The sequence below is a fragment of the Diprion similis genome, chromosome 7 (assembly GCF_021155765.1).
Source record: "Diprion similis isolate iyDipSimi1 chromosome 7, iyDipSimi1.1, whole genome shotgun sequence".
Lineage (NCBI taxonomy): Eukaryota > Metazoa > Arthropoda > Insecta > Hymenoptera > Diprionidae > Diprion > Diprion similis.
In genome coordinates this window covers 2,964,823-2,983,243 of record NC_060111.1, presented here as the reverse complement: position 1 = coordinate 2,983,243, position 18,421 = coordinate 2,964,823, and the positions used below count along the sequence as shown (strand labels likewise).

The following is an 18,421-nucleotide window of genomic DNA, read 5'->3' as shown; positions in this document are numbered from 1 at the left end:
CCCTGCAGGGATCTCTGTCACGGGGGTGGGGGGGGGGGGGGGGGGGGGGGGGGCAAAAGCCAGCAGCCCAAAACTCGATCCCTCGTCATCCTCGTCCCGTAAGATCGAAAGATTCGGCGTTTGAGTCGAGAGGAGAAAACCAAAAAAAGTTATCAGATTATCCAAGCTCTTGAAATCTTGAGCTCGCGTAAATTTTAATATTTCGGATATCAGTCAGTTTCAAAACACGTAAAAATTACATACAAAATATAAAATACAATTTATAAATACAGATAACATTCTCTTTTCCTCGATGGTTCGAGGTTCAATTTTTAATACTAAACCGAGTGAACAAAAGAGTGAGTAAGCGAAAATTTTGCATATAAAAAATTACCAAAAATGTAACAAAAAAAAAAATAAATATAACGTGGTGGTAAAGTTGGGGAATTTTGCAATAAAAAAAAAATCAGTAACAACTTTTCCGTTATTATGTAATTTTAAACACTCTTGAGTGGAAAAAAAAAAAAAATTTTCCTTCATTCCGTTTACTTCGCGGTGGGATGATTAATCGATGGAATAAAATCTCGTTATGGGATTTGGAAGCGGTGAAAATTTACAGGTAAAATTTAGATCTTATTAACCGCATTATTAATTACAAATATTACTACCCCCAAAGCAAACAAACAACTTATCCGATCGGACCCTGCACTCGTTTATATACATATATAGACATACACACACACATAAATTTTCGTACAGATATCTATGTATACTATGTAGTATGGTATACACATATATAATATATATAATATATATATACACCTACAACGGACGAATAACCGGTGTCTGTATAATATAACTCCACGGCGCCGAAAGCGCGTGGTAAAGATTACCCCGCCACCATAGCACTCGGCTTACATAAATTTCCATATACTTTCGACGGAGTTTCCTCTCCGGCGAAGAGCCTTGAACTAAACTTGGCGCTTGAACCTCGCTGAAATTCACCCCCCTCCCCTTATTCCCCCTGCCCTTTACATCTTTTTTTTTTTCTCCTTCTCTCCTTTATTCTGCTGTGAATTTCCCTGTTTTTCGTTTTTTTGGTTCCGACTGTCGTGAAATTTTTGTATTTTTAATTCGTTGCTAAATTCGCACGAATAGATTGTTGCGTTAATTTTTTTTTTTTTTTTTTTTTTTTTTTTTGAAGTATGGGAAAGTAATATGTTATCCATTATAATGAAATATTATCGTATTGGATCACCATTTTGGATTTTGTAATCTGACTTCAGATTCCTGATCAGCCATCCGACAAACCGACGAGGACTAGTTTTCATCAGAATCCAAATGTTCTTATTTTTTTTTTATTTTTACAGTTTTTTGAAAATTCCAAATTTAAATTTTTCAAATCTGACCTCAGATCCGTGATTAGAGAGCCAAAAAATTTCACGGTAACAATTTTTATTCAAATCGATACATCCGTTCTCAGGTTATTATAATTGTTAATTTGATTTTTTGGAATTTTGTTATTTAATCGATTGTAACAGCAATCAAACCGATCAAAGCCAAAATCTAATCAGTACTAAGCTTAAAAAACGCGCGTCGATTGAGACGAAAATCACTGAAATCCGTTAACTCGTTTTCATATATCGTCGGAGGAAAAAATTGAAAAGAAAATGTTAAAAAACGGATCAAAAAACAACCTTCGAAAGATGCAAAATCTGTTCCTCGATAAATTACTTGAAATGAATAATCATCATCATCATCATCATCATCATCATCATAATCTCACCGAGTAAATATCGTTGTTGTGTTCTGTTTACAGATGATAGACGCCTCCTACCACACAAATCCGTCGCTCCAAAGCACAGCGTTGATAATCACGAGCGCCGTCATCCTGCTGCTAATGGCCGCCATAATTTCCGTCGTATTTTGGAAGTGAGTACGAGAAACACACAAACACACATTAAACACATTAAAAACCATACACCACCACCACGTGCCTAGATCTAATCGATATAAGAGACGGCGACGATGATGATGATCGGGTCTCTTTATTCGCCGCCCCTGCTGAACCAAGTTCTCGCGTCACGCGAGAAATGGGAAATCATTGGTATTCGAGTAGCTCTTAAATTAGCCAAAAATAGTCCAGCACCATCGGGGGGTTGTTTTAGTGCCTCCGCGTGCCACTGACAGTAATGTTTTTCCCTTTAGAAACAGCTCGACGAGGATCTCAGCCCCCCCCTTAACTACTACCCGTAACTACCCGCCCATACGTGACTCTGCGGGAGCAGAAACGAACCCCCGAGTTCGGGGGATAGATTTATCAACCAGCTATTAGATTTAAAAAGAATTACCGCGCAGCGCAGCTTCGATAATTGACCCCCGAAATCTCATCTCCTCAATTTCGAGAAATCCAGGTCACCGTTTGTCACTTTATCGTTGATTTTCTTTTTCTTTTTAAACAATTTTTTTTTTTTTTTTTTTTTTTTTGAACCGATATATTCACGCGTAGCTTTTTTTTTCTTCAACTAATTTACTGGTAGGTCTTATTATATACCTACTGGTGTAGGTTAAATCAGTATAGGATATGAGCTTAAATTCCTCCCGCAGTCAGGCGGGATGAAAAAGTGTAACTGCAGGGAGACAGAAACGTCGGGACTCCTCTCCCGTCACGATCGTGTCTCTATTTTTGACGTTTACATTCCCGTTAACATGTCGTGTTTTTACGTAGAACTGTGAACTCGGAGATATATAACATAACAGAACACAGACTCTAAGCTCGGGGTAATTCTTTAAAGGGGATGAAAAATAGTCGGGAAAACAGTTTTTTCGCGATACTTTTTAGGGATGTAATGAAAGGGGGGAAGAGTCTGACGGTATGTAAGACAAACTTCGGCGATGGTATCGAGAAGAACCGAATGAAAAATCTGAAACTGATAGAAATAGGAGGTTAAATGTAAAAGTTGAGGAAGAAAAATTGGAATGAAAAAAATTTATGAAAAACAATAAATTTGTACATTTTTTTTTTTTTTTTTAAAGTAAGTATATAAAATGCGAAAAATGTAATCGTTTATTTCGAAAAAGTGATAAGGAGGAAGGAGTTCATGTTTTACGGTAAAATATTTAGAATCGATTTATTTCCGGTAGAACCGGAAGTTCAAATTAAACGAAACATGGCAGTTTTTCACGTTCATCGTTTAGTTGTAAAATCCTGTAAGTTTTAGATTTTTTTCATCGAGCCGTTTCCGAGATCATCGCTAGAGTTTGTCGGAGAGACCGACAGACCGAAATTTTTTCCAAAAACCTGTTTTTCGAATTCCAGATGTACGAAAACTTGAAGATTTGTTGAAATTAGAAAAATTGACTATCGACCAAAACCAATACTTATAATTTTCTCACATCACCAAAGATGATAAAAAGTAAACAATTTACAAAATTTACAAACCATAAGTTTTCACAAAGACTGTTCAACCGCGTTCGATTTTTTTTTCATCCTTTTTCTTTTTTGGATACTCGCATTTCACGCTCGGATACTCCTGGAATACCGTAATTCGATCCCCTCGACCGGTTGTCCAGGCGGATTGAAGAATTCTTGCGGTCTTATGTGCCTAAGTTCAGTTTACCTTCGGACGACTGAACCTCAGTCGGTGTATCGGTTGATCGATGCCTGCAGTAACACTAAACCGCAGTTTGATTCTTTTCTGGTAAACTGTAGCTGACGACGACGATTGAACTCTACCGAAGACGAAATAAGAACGTTGAAGGATTCGCAGAAGGATCCCACCGTTTTTCTTCATCCTTTTTAATTCTCCTCACTTCCGACGACGTAAATAAAAAATTTTTGTTCACCCTTAATTTCCCCAGTTTTCAATATGCATATAATTCCTTAATTCCAAATTCTCACGATTCTTGTTTCGATATATTCTGACAAAGATCTAAAAGATCTAGTAATCAAATAGAGAGAAAAAATTGAAATTAAAAGAAAATAAATAAATAAATTCAGGAATTATCCTAACAACAATTAATCCAGAAAATTTGTCTTAAAATTCTTTTCTTTACTCTTTCCAACAATTTCGAAACCAAAAACTGAACACCAGGGTTACCTCAATCCTAGACAATCGTTGTTTCTACTTTCTTTTTAAACAACTAGGGTGGATCGGATATATATATCTGTAAAGTCAAACCACGTCTCACTCCAGTACCAACGTCTTCGAAAAATGGTTACAGGTTGAAGCATATCGTATAACATTATTTGCCTTTTCGCCTGGCATTTTTACCGCGCGTCACACTTCAGACGGTCCCTTTTTAGCGATGGCCTCCCCTTCGTTCACGTTATGCGATACAAATATCGCAGCTCTGCAATCCCCTTCGCACACCTCAAGAATCCCCGGCGTTTTTTTTTTTTTTTTGTTTTTTTGCGATAAATAAAAAAACAAACAACAATTCCTTCCACCCCACGTTACGTCATCCAACGGGGTTCAAGTCCGGTTTGCGATAAGGCTTTTTTGGTGTCTCGTTACCTGCAGCTACTTTGCAAGTTTTGCGAGCAATTGAATTTCCCTTTTTTAAATATTTACAAATTTTTGAATTTTCAAACCGTTGCAGAATTTTTTTTTTTTTTTTTTTTCTTACTCCACCACGATTGATCGTAGTTAATCATTTGGTCATTTTTGTGGTACACAATAAATTTGTTGAAAATTTTCGCTCAGAGTTTTCTCTCCTTTAAGGGGGTTAAGCGTCTAGGAGCGTAAGAAAGGAGCGAACCGAATCCATTTGGCAAATCAATCATCGTATAAATTCAAACAGACCTGGGAGTGATGCGAAGCAAGAACGCTGATTTGCATACTATAATTGTTCGACGAGATTGCAGATTATACCCAGGTGCAGCTGACGTTATACTGTAAACCAACTATATTCGTATAATCTTGAGAGTTCCGCAACTGCGAGTGCAGAGAAGCCCTCACACAGACGACTCTATAGCGATCGTTCAAATATTAGTTCCGAATTCCGATCAGCCACCGAAATTCGGGATGTTGAAATTCCTCGCTGAATAGATTGAATATATTCGGAAGGTTTATGTTATGTATAATATCTATCTACTCATGTATACCAAATTAACCACGTTGTTTTCTTTCTGCTCTATAATTTCTGAATATATGAATCAGTTGTAAATGCAAAACTGGCGAAATGGAATTTATGCCTTGTAAATTTTGGAAATTGTTTACTTTTCATCATCTTTGGTAATGTGAGAAAATTATAGGTATTGGTTTCGGAAGATAGTCAATTTTTCTAATTTCAACGAATCTTCGCGTTTTCGTACATCTGGAATCCGAAAAACAGGTTTTTGGAAAAATTTCGGTCAGTCGGTCTCTCCGACAAACTCTAGCGATAATCTCGGAAATGGCTCGATGAAAAAAATCTGAAACTTACAGGATTTTACAACTAAATGATGGACGTGAAAAACTGCCATGTCTCGTTTAATTTGAACTTCCGGTTCTACCGGAAATAAATCGATTCTCAATATTTTACCGAAATACGTATATTCCTTCTTCCTTATCACTTTTTCGAAATAAACGATTACATTTTTCACAGTTTATATACTTACTTTGAAAAAAAAAATGTATAAATTTATTGTTTTTCATAAATTTTTTCATTCCAATTTTTTTCCTTTCTCAACTTTTTCATTTGACCGCCTATTTCTATCAGTTTTAGATTTTTCATTCGGTTTGATTCGATATCATCGCAGAAATTTGTTGGACAGACCGTCAGACTCTTTTCTCCTTTCATTACATCCCTGAAAAGTATCGCGAAAAAATTGTTATTCCGACTATTTTTTTGCTTACCGTAAAGTGCACGGTTCGTTTTTGATTTCTTCGTTATTGATCATTCGCATCGGAATACCGTTCAGAAATATAGTGTATGAGATAAATTTGATTACCGGTGCTTTTGGGGAAGAAAAAATCAATGACGAGATCCTAGCAATCCACGTTTCGAAACAACGGATTGTTCTCGGGTCGGAGAAGAGCAAACAGGAGCGCTTGCAGGCGTTTCTTGGAGGCTTCGCTAACGAGATAAAGCGCGGAAAGAGAAGAAGAAGAGAAGAAAACTCGGTCGAGTGTGTACGCCGAGTTTATACGGACTTTGGCACTTTGTTGTACATACGTACAGCAGAAGCAGCAGGAAATTCCCTCCAACTTGAACTGCGCTTCGTTTTCGCCGACACCGCGCTTTTCTCTGTTCCGTTTAGGAAATAACGAAACTCGAAATCCTGCTGCAGTCGCGACATGAATTATTTAAGTGGGTAGGTGGTAGGTAGGATATAGAGATGCACAGGCGAGTATAAATCGACTGAAAAAGTCGGTCAATTTTCGGATTTCGCATGTCAAAAATCGGTTATTCAATTCTATCGGGGCTCGTTTCAATCTTTTTCTTTTTCTTTCTTTTCTTTCTTTTTTTTTTTTTTTTTTTTTTTATCTAGCATTTTTATCGACAAATATGTAAAGTAAATCGTTTGAAATTTGGAGATAAAGTATTTCTTGGATAGTTTAAATTGAAAATTGTTTTTTCGTGAATACAGTACTTTATTTATTCATTTTTTTTTTTCATTCATCCAACGTCAACCGATGCTAATTAATTTTTGATGAAAACGAACCCCATCAGTCGAATCGAAAAATTGACTGTCGAGGTGTAATTAATTCCCAAAATTCACCAGTTTAAGAGCCCCAGTTGTGACTTACTCGGCTCTGGTCGGGAATGCACCATATATTAATGTGATTGACATGCATTCCACGCGTACCTTATACGCATCACTGATAATGTAGTTATCATCCACTGCCCCCGCATCGTGGAATCTGCAGGAACCCACGTAACTTCCGGTTCTCCGTTGTCTCATATTATATATATGTATACCAAATATACCATACGTGCAGTATTTCACGTTAACGAATTTGAATCTATATCGTTCTCGTTTTTCAATCAAGAATTGTAAAATACGTATATTTTTGTAAGTTTCTAAATTTATTGTAAAAAGAAAATTTTGAAATCGTAAGAAAATCTGATGAATATAGCTGATTGAAAACTTGTCACATATTTTCAGTTCAATGATTCGATGAAAATTCTGAAAATCTAAATTACCATCCGGGTTGAATAAAATCTGTGAAAAGTGAGTATTGATCGTTAAATCACAACAGCACTTTGCTTGCCGATAAATTATTAAAAACATTACAGTCTGCGGTAAGAAAACAAAGAAAGAAAGAAAGAAAAAAAGAAAAATGCATAAAAATCCGTCGTACGAAAAGAGCGATTTGAATATCAGGTCAGCGTGAAAATCGAATTACTACTTATTTGGGTGTGCGCGAACGTGACGACTCGTGTGATTTCTGGCCTCACTAGCTAGGCAAGCGTATGAAGTATGTGCAGGAAGTCCTGCCCAGAAGGAGGAACCGCGTCGACGTCGACGCGAACCGAAGGGCGAAGGCAGGGTGGAGGAGGTCGAACGTACCGTGCAGGCAGGCGTGAGTCGTTCCACCATGTTCTTGGTGTGAATTCTGAATGAATGGCTCCCCGAGCCTGACGGTCTGTCACCACCAATCATAACCCATTCATGCTGCCCCGGGTTAAATTACCCATAGAGACCCCAGCCGTCCAAAAACAAACGACGACCTTAGTCACTCTCCTCTCCTCTCCTCTCCTCTCCTTTCCTCTCATCTCTTCTCTCTGCACACAGGACGCTCCTCCTCACCCCCAATGTGAGTATACATGGTGTACCTAGGAGTGGAGGTTCTGTCTTTAAAAAGTTTCTCTCTCACGCTGGACTAGACTTGTAAGTAAGATTTGTACCAACGGTGCGAAAATACCCTAGATTGGTGGTCTTTTTTTTTTTTTTTTTTTTATGTGACTTTGAGTGACTCACATCACAACTATATCTATATACGTGATGGTATTATCGAGCGAGCAGGGTAGCGCACGTCAGAAAAATAATTCCCTAACAATGTAGGGATTTTTTTTTTTTTTTTTTTTTTTTTTTTTTTTTTTTTTTTTTTTTTTTTGGAGTTGGTACACGTTTCACCTAAAGGCTTTAACCTCGAAAAAAGGGGCGTGTCGCAAGAGTTCTAGGCACGGCATGTATACTCACACCACGGATCTCACCCTCCGACCACCTCCCCACCCCTTCCCACCCCTCGCCCCTTTATGCTGCCGGGCAGGCAGGCTGTAATTGTGTTGGCACAGAGAGGGACTCCCCGATACTTCTGTGTAATCAGCGATCGCCTTTGAAGCGATATTAGAAGCTCCGAAGACTCTCGGGGATTCACGGGATTTCAAAGTGATGCCGGAAATTTGCCGGAAAACGTTTCCCCTTGGGGAGGGGGGTGGGGGGACAACAAGTGTTATATTTACTGCAATACTCGCGATAAAAAAAAATATATATTTCTTATATCTGTAGGAATTTTTATTTCGTACCAAAGATTTTTTATATACCCTTACAGAATGGGGCGTTAGAATAAATAAAGGGGTTAATAGATAGATATTTATTAAAGATGAAAGATTATTGTTTAGAAAGATTTTTCTAATGGTACTATATTTTATTTAAGGGAATATTTCCGTATATGTATTTCTCGGTGGTAAAAATCTTACTACAGAATTAGAGGACTGATCTATAGTATCTGGGAAGTGGAAATAAAAGCTTCGGAGGGTTGAATCATCGTCGATTTATTTTTCAGTTACATTGTTATCGCTGAAAAGAAAGTTTTTCATAAAAATAGTTATTTCAACATTACACGATACAATTCCGGATCATTTGTCAGGCGTTGCATTTTGTTTTCATCTTCTCGTCTCCCCCTTCCTTTTTTTTTTTTTTCTTTTGCTTTACTTTCACGAGATGTTTATCCCGACACGGGAAAAGACACGAGTCGAAATTAGGGCGGGATGCCGCAGGCGTGGGGTTGGGGAAAATTCTAAAAGTGGATTTCCAAGTTAAAAGTGGTTTAGCATACAAATTTATTCCGAAACTTTGGTCATTTAAATATCTATGGTGTTTCAATCAAGAGGTGGTGGCTGATACTATATATGTGTATATATATATATATATATACGTAGATATACATGTATAAAAAGGCGAGATGCGAGCCGAAAGCTCCGCAAGGGTGGTTTTCTGACCCAGTTCCCGTGAATCCTTGCAGCGAATATTCCACCGAGCCGGGAATTTATCCAGGTCAAAATTTTCGCTGCTTCATTCCGACCGACGATCCCATTAAAAACTCTATACAACTTTTTGAAAAAGAGCCGAGCCACCTGCAGCAGCCCCTCCGCCCTTTTTTCTTCTTCTTCTTTTTTGGCTTTGATCGAGGTCGTAATATATTTCGGTAGGTACTCGTAATGATATTTGCTCGTTAGAGCTTTTCCGCTAACAACCCCTGCAGCTCAAATATCCCGCCATCTTCGCTTCGCTTTACCCTAAAGAAAGAAAGAAACAAAGAAAGAAAGAAAGAAAGAAAAAAAGAAAGGAAAAGAAAAATTAGTTAGTACGAGTTTTTTTTCTTATTTCACCCTCCCATTTAGGGCTGAGATCATTCATTCTTTAAAGGCAGTCGATTTTTTCGCTTGAACTTGATCCCGCGGAATTGCGATTCCAAAGGAATTTTCTTTCTTCTTTTTCTTTTTTTTTTTAAATCTTTTCTTCTTCTATTCTTCACCTCTCGTTCGTCTTCGGGAAGACAGACGTTGCGTGTTTATTTCGAACAAATGTCTCAGATTTATCGGACTCGAAGGAGAAACCGCCTCACGAATATTGCAACGAGTCGATTTCTCGCGTGTTTTTCCAAGCGTGATTCAATATAATTCGTTTTAAATATTCCAAGGCGCTCCGGAGTTTTCTCGCCTCGGAAAATCGCCGCCCGCTTATTCTCGTCGTGCCGAATGCGAATTGAATACCTTTATCGAGACGACGACTATGTATATATATATATATAGAGAGAGAGAGAGAAGCAAACGTTAGACTGCGAAGAAGAAAAATACTCATATCTCAAAATTACTAGATAATTTCTATCGTTACGATTCAACGGTTTTAATATTATTGAAATTATAAACAACAAGAGAGAAAAAAGAAAAAGAAAAAAAAATCACAGAACGGAATAAAAAACGGCAACACTCATTTTCATTTTTTGATTATGATAAATAATTATAACAGTTAAGGGCTTTGCGGTGATCTTTAATTAGAAATTATTTCTTTCTGCGGGGAGGAAAAATGTTGCAGCATTTAACCCCCCCCCATCGGGTATTTGAAAGACAGGGAAATTTGGAATAACGGTGCGATTCCCAGCCTCGCTGGGAAATTAGAAGGACTTTGGAAATTAGGGATGAAGATTCGCCCATTCGGGCCGGTTAATTAGCCGGGGTTAAGGGCTCAGTTGCAAAATTAGCTATTCACCGTTCACCCAACGAATCCGTGAGATACAAATTTTGCCAACTTGGCTTTCAAGGGTTGAAAAACAAATAGAAAAAATCCTGGATGGGGGTGAAAAATCGGGAGATGCCTCGTTGACTGAGTGACTGAGTGACTGAGTGACTGAGCGAGTCCTGACGACCATTAAACGGCCCTTGCCGAGTTCTGCAGAGGCTAACTATTTCATGAACTGGCATGAAGAGGATTAAGCGAACCCAAAGCAAACACTATCGAGCCCCGGTTGGATTAATCGGATGTAAAACCTAAACTCGCAAAAGTGAAAAACGGAATCCTTGAGGAATTCGGTCGGCCAAAAATTAATACTTTTAATCAACTCTGTTAGAATTTTATTCCGAATACTAGTTTCTTTAGAATCAATGAAACACAACGATTTCAAATTCTATTTCACCCACATATTTGCACCGATAAGCTGTTCTCTTCCGGCGGAAAATTTAAATCCTTGCTGGATTATTTTTTCACACCCTGTTACCGTTCTAGGGTTAATTCTTTGAGAAACCAACTCTCTTAACCCAAAGATAGTGAAAGTACTGATAAAATATTCGCATTCAGGTAGCGACGGATCCGTCTGTATAACCAAGAAAATCACTGCAGCCGATAAATCCACACCAGGGAATGGAATGGAATGAAATTTAACGGATAATAAATTCAAACGGTGACGCGTTGTCTATCGCGAAAGGTACGGTGGTAGACGCGATTTACTCGGGTTGTAAATTTTGCCGCAGGAAAAATTGAAGCAAGAAAGACAAATGGATAAAAAAGAAAAGACAAGAACACAAAAAAGAGATAAAATAAAATGAAAAAAAAAAAATAAAAAAAAAAAAATAACCACCGGGAAACTCTTCTCTACGGCCACTGTCTCCGTTTCGAGTGACGTGGAGACGGCTCGACTTGTCAGGGACAGTCCAGATTAACGTCCGCTCAAATTCAGGGGGTCTTACGGTCACGGGTTATGGGATTATGCGGGGTATTACCCGCTCGCTTCGTACCCCCAGCTCCATGGAGTCCGTGTATAACTGTATTTTGGAGAAATGAGCTCAGCTGCCTGGAGAGGTGAAATCCGCCAGTTATTACTTGACACACAATTCCTGCTATTGCCCTCGCATTATCTCCTCCTGCCAGGCCATTCTCATCCCTTACCAATTCGCGCCCACCGACGCTTTTGTCCTCGTTTCGAGGATCCGAGCTGGCCTCAAAATCGCTGGAATATCCTTTCGCGTCGTTTACCGCGACGTCAGGTCGTTCGGGAGTCGTTTGAAACATCAGGTTCAACTTAGCCCTCCATTTTTGGAAAATAACTCTTTATTTCGAAACTTCGTTAAAACCGTTAGAGTCGAATTTCATCAGCGGCATTTCCTACCGTTTAAGCATTCTGATTGGGTGACTAAGGTTGTTAGGTTAGGTTGCTGCTAATTTTTGCTGCTAGAAAATTCCGTTACGTTACTAGTACCAACTTCATCCCCATTTTCACAAATGGTCTCTTAACGTCATTATTGCATGCTGGCATATATCATGTATGTACGAATTAATCACGTGACTTTTTAAATCTTTGGGAATTCGCGAAGCGGTCTTCAAGTTTTGCATCCGTGCAGATCGCGCTCGCGTTTTCTCCCTCCCTTTTCAACCCCGCCTTTCAGCTGACCGTTGTAAGGGGGTGGAATGAAATGGGTAACGGATGAAAGGCGCTCGTGCAATCGTTTCACAGCGTACTAAAACTAGCCTGCGCAGTATTTGCCGACTGTAGCCTGCGGCAATTCATTAACCTTCAGAGATAACGCAAAACTCTTCTGCCGAGGCACGCACGCACACATAAAGACTATTACCCTCTGAACAAGCAATCAAAATTGCGAATCTGCTCGACCAAAGAGTAATATATTCTCCGAGGAGTGTACACGCTCGATATGGAACTGTTTCTACGGAATGGTATATACATATCAATCATCTGCAGTTGGCCAGAATTAGGTTCTGAGCTAAATAAGAATTTTTGAAAAAAAAAAACATTTTCGACTGAAACCAATAATCGTCTTATATCGCCAAAGATGATGAAAAGCAAAAAGATTTTGACTAATTTTCAACTTGATTTATTTTGCAAAATATTTGAGAGTCGGAGAGTCAGTCAATTTTTCGGTTATAGATGTATACACGCACACACACACATACACACACACATTTCTCTTGGGAAATAAAAATCAGGCCTGATATATAACCAGAAACCTGCAGGACACAATTTCACACTTCAACTCCGGGTTCTTGATCTGGTGATTGAACGATCTCTTCACGATCCGTTAACTCTCTCGGTAGGAGTAAGTATCAAGAGAGAGCTCCGACTGAAAAACGATCCTAGTATAATTGAAATTTATGAGCCTCGTGAAATATTAACTCGAGATAAGAATTACGCGGCTTTTAAACGCAGGGATGAAATACTCTCTACATTATATGTGTATAATACTCATCACTCCACGTGACGTATACCTATAATGATTCGCTACCGTATAAGGCCAATATCTGCTAAAATGTTTAAATGCTTAGTCAACTTCTGTAATTGTAAAAAATTAATTTTTAACCTGTGTACATACATAGCACGGTCAAAAAGAGTACCAATGATCAATCCCAGTAGATTAATATGCGATATTTAGTCATAATTTCGTTACTATTATACTTAAGGAATTTTAATCACAGGATATCACGTGATCGATTCAAGAGTAGGTACCAATTTACGAGAATCGATTTAATTTTCTCTCAAAACTTCGCATCGATTGGAAATAACTTCTGAAACTATTTTGTCGAATTTTAAGCTATTCATTCCGCGTCGAAACGGGGTTCGAAGTTTTCATTCTCCATCGGTAACGTGGGTCTTTAAGGGAACAGTGCCTTTCTATCTTTTTGAAGAATCGCTATTTCGTTGTGTTTTTTTTTTTTTTTTTTTTTTTTCATTCAAGTTATAGATAACAAATGAAATATTTAAAAATATCCTACAGATCCAAGAGAGTACTAGTAAATTCATTCAGATTTTTCAAGTAACGATTACATTGAAAAAATATTACAGACTCACCTTGCCGACGGAGGGTCAATTCAAACGATAGTTCATCGATCAAAGTAAATCTGTGTACACTCCCTAAGACGTCTGAATGATCTCGATATAATGAAAAAAAAAAAAAAATTACAAATCTGACCAGTATTATACGAAAGAATCGTTAAATCGGTCACGTGTAAGCCTGCGATTAAAACCATCACTTCGCAAAATGTTCGTACCGCGTCTAAACGGTAAATTTCAAATCTCTGTTCCAGGCATAAACGAAAAGTGCAGAACATTCTGCCTTGCAAGAGCGCAGGAGGAGTCGCGGCGGCGTCATCGGGGGCGTCGGGGGTCAGGGGTCGAGGCGTGGGGGTCCTGGGGGACGGTCAACAGCACGCGGGGGGTTCGGTGCTGTACGAAGACCTGCCTGACGCGATGTCGACGGGGGTGCGAAGCCACTTTGATAGTCTCCAACAGCAGCAACTGCAGCTGCAGCAGCAGCAGCAACAGCAACGAAATCAACACCAACACCACCTCCAGCAGCAGCACCAGCAGCAGCAACAATCGGGGAACCACGTGCAGCACCTTCAGGCCCCTGCGCACCACCATCTCCAGCAGCAGCAGCAGCAGCTGATGCCGGGTCACCGAGCGAGCCAGCCAACGATCGAGGTACGCGAAACCCGCGAGGGGGGGGCGCAGATCGCGCGAGCACCGGCTCCGCATCACCTCGACTATCTCGACTACCGGGACCCCCGAGCGATCCTCCGCGTCGCCGACAAGCCCTCGAGAGCGGTGCTGGGTGGTTACCGAACGCCGCGGGCCCTTCTCGCCAAGTCCCAAGGCGTGCCCTTAGCGATGGCCGCGGCGCCCCCCCACCCCCACCCCCACCCACGGACCCTGCACACTTCCGAGAGTCTGCGACGGCTCTCGAGCGGCCCGATCACCCCGACCCACCGCCCCCGACTCCGGACCCCGACCCACCGTCCACCCCCGACCCCCCCACAAGGCCCAACGGGGGGCAGGCGTCCCTCGGTCGACTCGGAGGGTTACGCGTTCGTCGATTTTAACGACCCCCGCTGCAGCCCGGTCGGTAAACGTCTCCTGCCCGTCTCGCGGTCGGACTCCGTCGACTCGGAGGGATACTCCTATATCGACGCCGGCCACCTACGGGCCCCGGATTCGGCCGCCGGGCCCCCCAGGAGGGTCCTTGTCGCAGGCGATCGGGCCACCGACGAGGAGGTCTGCCCTCTCTGCACCGTGCAGAGGATCCACGGCCTCCTCGCCCGCCCAGCCGACGCCTACAACCTCCAGTCCTCGTGACCCGAGCCTCCCCCCCCCCAAAACGCGCCGTTACGTACCTCTGAGTTAAATTGTGCTTCGGCCTATTAAACGGACCGTTTTCCGGGGTACGTTCGACGCGACTTTCCTTGTGTAATATCCCGATCCCGTTATTAGACCTCATCCTGTAAATTTCCATAACCGAGGACCGTTTTATTCGATTGTGAATTCTTACTCTCTCTCTCTCTCTCTCTCTCTCTCTCTCTCTCTCTCTCACACTCCATCAGGAAGAATATATCTCGATCTCGATCATTTCTCTGATCCGTATTAACTTCTCATTGTCAATGTAAATATTAACTTTAAAATATACGATAAACTCATTGTATTTAAGTTGAAGTTATGTAGAACAGTTTAGGTATGTAATAAGGCAGTAATAAGTGCGGTATAGTCAGGCAGACTAGTCAGTATTTATTATTATTATTATTATTATTATTATTATTATTATTATTATTCCACCGCTTGCAGACCGTGTACCTCTATACATATACATACAATTTAGCAGCACAATCAGGCGGGCACTGAACATACAAACTGAACACATATTATATACATTATATATATGTAGGTACGCAATACCTATGTACAATGTATAATACTTATTATTACAATACTTTGGTACATACACATACACACACGCATACAAAAGTACACACATTATTATATACGTATAATCACACGCGAAAATATTTAATGTATAGGTATTAATTATTGCTAAAGCGTGTGCAGCCGTTGCACCTGAACGTTCGCCCGATTGCAGAGAAATAAAAAAAAAAATAAAAAAAAAATCAACAAACAAATCAATAAATAAATGAAACACGTAAGCTCTACGGTTGTAACAGAGAGAAATGAAAAAATAAAACTAAAGGGGAAAACTAGAACGAGTTAAAGTGCGTTAATTACTTATACAGAATATGCGAAAAAATATTGTACTAAACAACAAAACAAAAAATACGTGTTTAAATTGTCGTATAAAAAGTATATCACGTAACATGTACATACTATAGATTCTATATGGTGTACGCACACGTCTATACATATAGGTGTATATATAACGGTTAACCGGAAACAAAAACCACACAGACATTATTCATTTACTTTTCCTTTTTTTGTAACTTTTGTAAAATAGATCTGTTGTTATTATCTTTATTATTGTTGTTATTATGGTTATTATCATTATTATTATCATTACTATTATTGTTATTACAAGTACCATTATTTTTTCTATTATTCTTATTCTTATGTTTACAATTATTCTTATTATTATCACTATCATTATTATTATCGTTATTATTATTATTTATTATTTAGACGCAGATTAGCGACGACCGTGTAACATTTTGTAAATAATAGAGAGAATATCTGGAGATATATAGAAGTGAATTTATGTATGTGTATTAAGAGCACAATGCAAGAAAAAAGAAAACGGAGAACGAAAAAAAAATATATATATACATATATATATATGTATACGTATAGATATATATATATATATATATATATGAAAGAAAATTGATAAAATAAAATTACTTTGATGAAAAATTTGAATAGAAGTGGTTATTAATCCCGGTCTTATTACCGTCCCGTTATCCCTTCTTTAACCCCCTCTTCCCGCGATACTCGTTTCACTATTTCCTCCCCTGTAGGAGTTTTCCGCTCTTCGAGGGTCTTGAATTTTAACGATAAGTTAAAAAATCGGCGACGCTACTGATTATTCTCGATTTTGTTATTAGTGTTATACATGCACATATGCAGATGAAAAATTTGCCAGTCAAATAACATATCTGCAACCGATTTTCACACGGTTCGGTTTGGATGCAGACATTTTACTTATGCAATTTATAAACTCGTGGAGACGGATTAACCACTTCTGGGTTCAAAGTTTTCCAGGGTAAAACACGTAGGCGCTTCTATTTGTTATCTAATTAAAATATGTATACTTATATTATACGAAGGTGAAGAGAGCCAAGTCGAAATTGCATCAAGCTTTTCCGAGGAAAGATGGCGTCGTTCAGGTGCGTACCGATTGTAAAATGTCGACGCCATTTTATCACCACATAACCTAAGTTTTTAATTTTAATGGAGGCAAATCGTAATTCTCGGGCTTTCGAATCACTCATGTCACATAAATTAATTAATCATAATCAATAATATACTTGTTCTATTATCCAAACGCGAAAAAAGACGGTCAACGGTCAACTGTCAGCCTGGTTGCATTAGTTTGATTTTTTCCCGTCAGATGTCACTTTGTCAAAAGAAATTATTTTATTTATATTAAAAACACCTTTGCATAGTGAAACGGATAGCAAACTTGAGGCTAATGCAACGGCAGGCGAGAACTCGATGGTATAAGATATCGTCGTGTAACAGCTCTGGAGGAGCGAAGCAACTTTCTAAAGTAGGAAAATGTACTCTGTTCATTGTTCGCTGTCACCTCTGACCCGTGCTTCACACTTCCGCCCGAAGGATATGTCCTCTCGCAAAGAGATATCTCCCTCTAATTTCGCAAATGGATGTTGACGTCGAGCTGGACGTTTGTTCCTTCCTTTCTTCCTTCCTTCGTTCCTTCGTTGCTGATACAAACTGAGATAAGACAGCCAGCCAGTCGGCCTGCAACGGAGTCGAGATGTCGGAGCAAAGAAGGCGTCTGGAATACCCGCTATATTATTCCAACCCCGGGTTTTAACGCCGTTTATTTAGTCTGCTCGGTAATGATTCACGTCCAACTTAGACCCCGATTCACCCATGCATACACCATGCTCAGCATCATCAACGGCTATTCTTCGCCTGCTGCTGCTGCCGCTGCTGCCTGCCTGCTGCCGTCGAGTCCTCTGTCCAATTTTAAGGTACATACCTACACCGATAACAAAACGGATCCAGTATCGGAGGATGGGATTACAGATGGAAGGACGAATAAAATCATCCGGTGAAAGGGGAACCCGGAGCATTTTTCAAGGGCAGCGTTTACGGACTCTAGGGTGGTTAATTTTTTAACTTTTCTTTGTTGCCAGTCGAAAAATTTGTGACAAAAGTGAAGAAGAAAAAAAAAAAAAAAGTTTTACAAAACGAACCACTTGCTTTCCAACTCGGTCCTCACATCCGTCCTTCTCTCAGGATGTGCAGATTCCTAGTCTGTTTGAATTGGTCGTAAAATCGAAGACAATGCGACTACCGATCCGGATAATTCTCTCAATTTATCAGAGCAAACTATGGCCGTCGGGTGCGGAATTGATCAGTTTTCCAAACACGCGGGAGAACCCCTTCACTCCGATGATCATAGCTCTGTAGAGGTACCTCCGGCTTCAGGAGTTCCAAAACCCCGGTTACATTATGAGCCGTTATACAAAGGCCGATTGTCTAGGCGGGTATTATTTAGCGACAATCACATGCGAACTAGTCTGTGCAAGGGTCGTTCCATTCCGTTTCGAAACTCTGTACACAATCTCTGTTCCGGACATGGGCAGTCGGTCCGAGCCAAGGAACGTGGCGTCGTTTCATTGTACAAGTGCGACAATTGTCATCCCAGGACTTAATTCTCCCCTTGATATTCCCGGTGGCACGATACTGGAGATGAGTAAACCGCGTTGTGTTACCTAGAATAATGCGGGGGAGGCTGAGATCCTCCGACTCCAATT

The 18,421-nt window shown here is 39.8% G+C and overlaps 1 protein-coding gene across 1 annotated transcript in view; it reads left to right on the top strand.

Moving 5' to 3' along the window:
• The window catches only part of LOC124408281, a 114,719-nt gene that overhangs the window by 89,873 nt on the left and 6,425 nt on the right, over positions 1–18,421 (top strand). The window contains exons 5-6 of the mRNA XM_046885118.1: positions 1,799–1,911; positions 13,724–14,120. Coding sequence (XP_046741074.1) covers positions 1,799–1,911; positions 13,724–14,120 — 510 coding nt within the window. The remainder of the gene's footprint in view (positions 1–1,798; positions 1,912–13,723; positions 14,121–18,421) is intronic.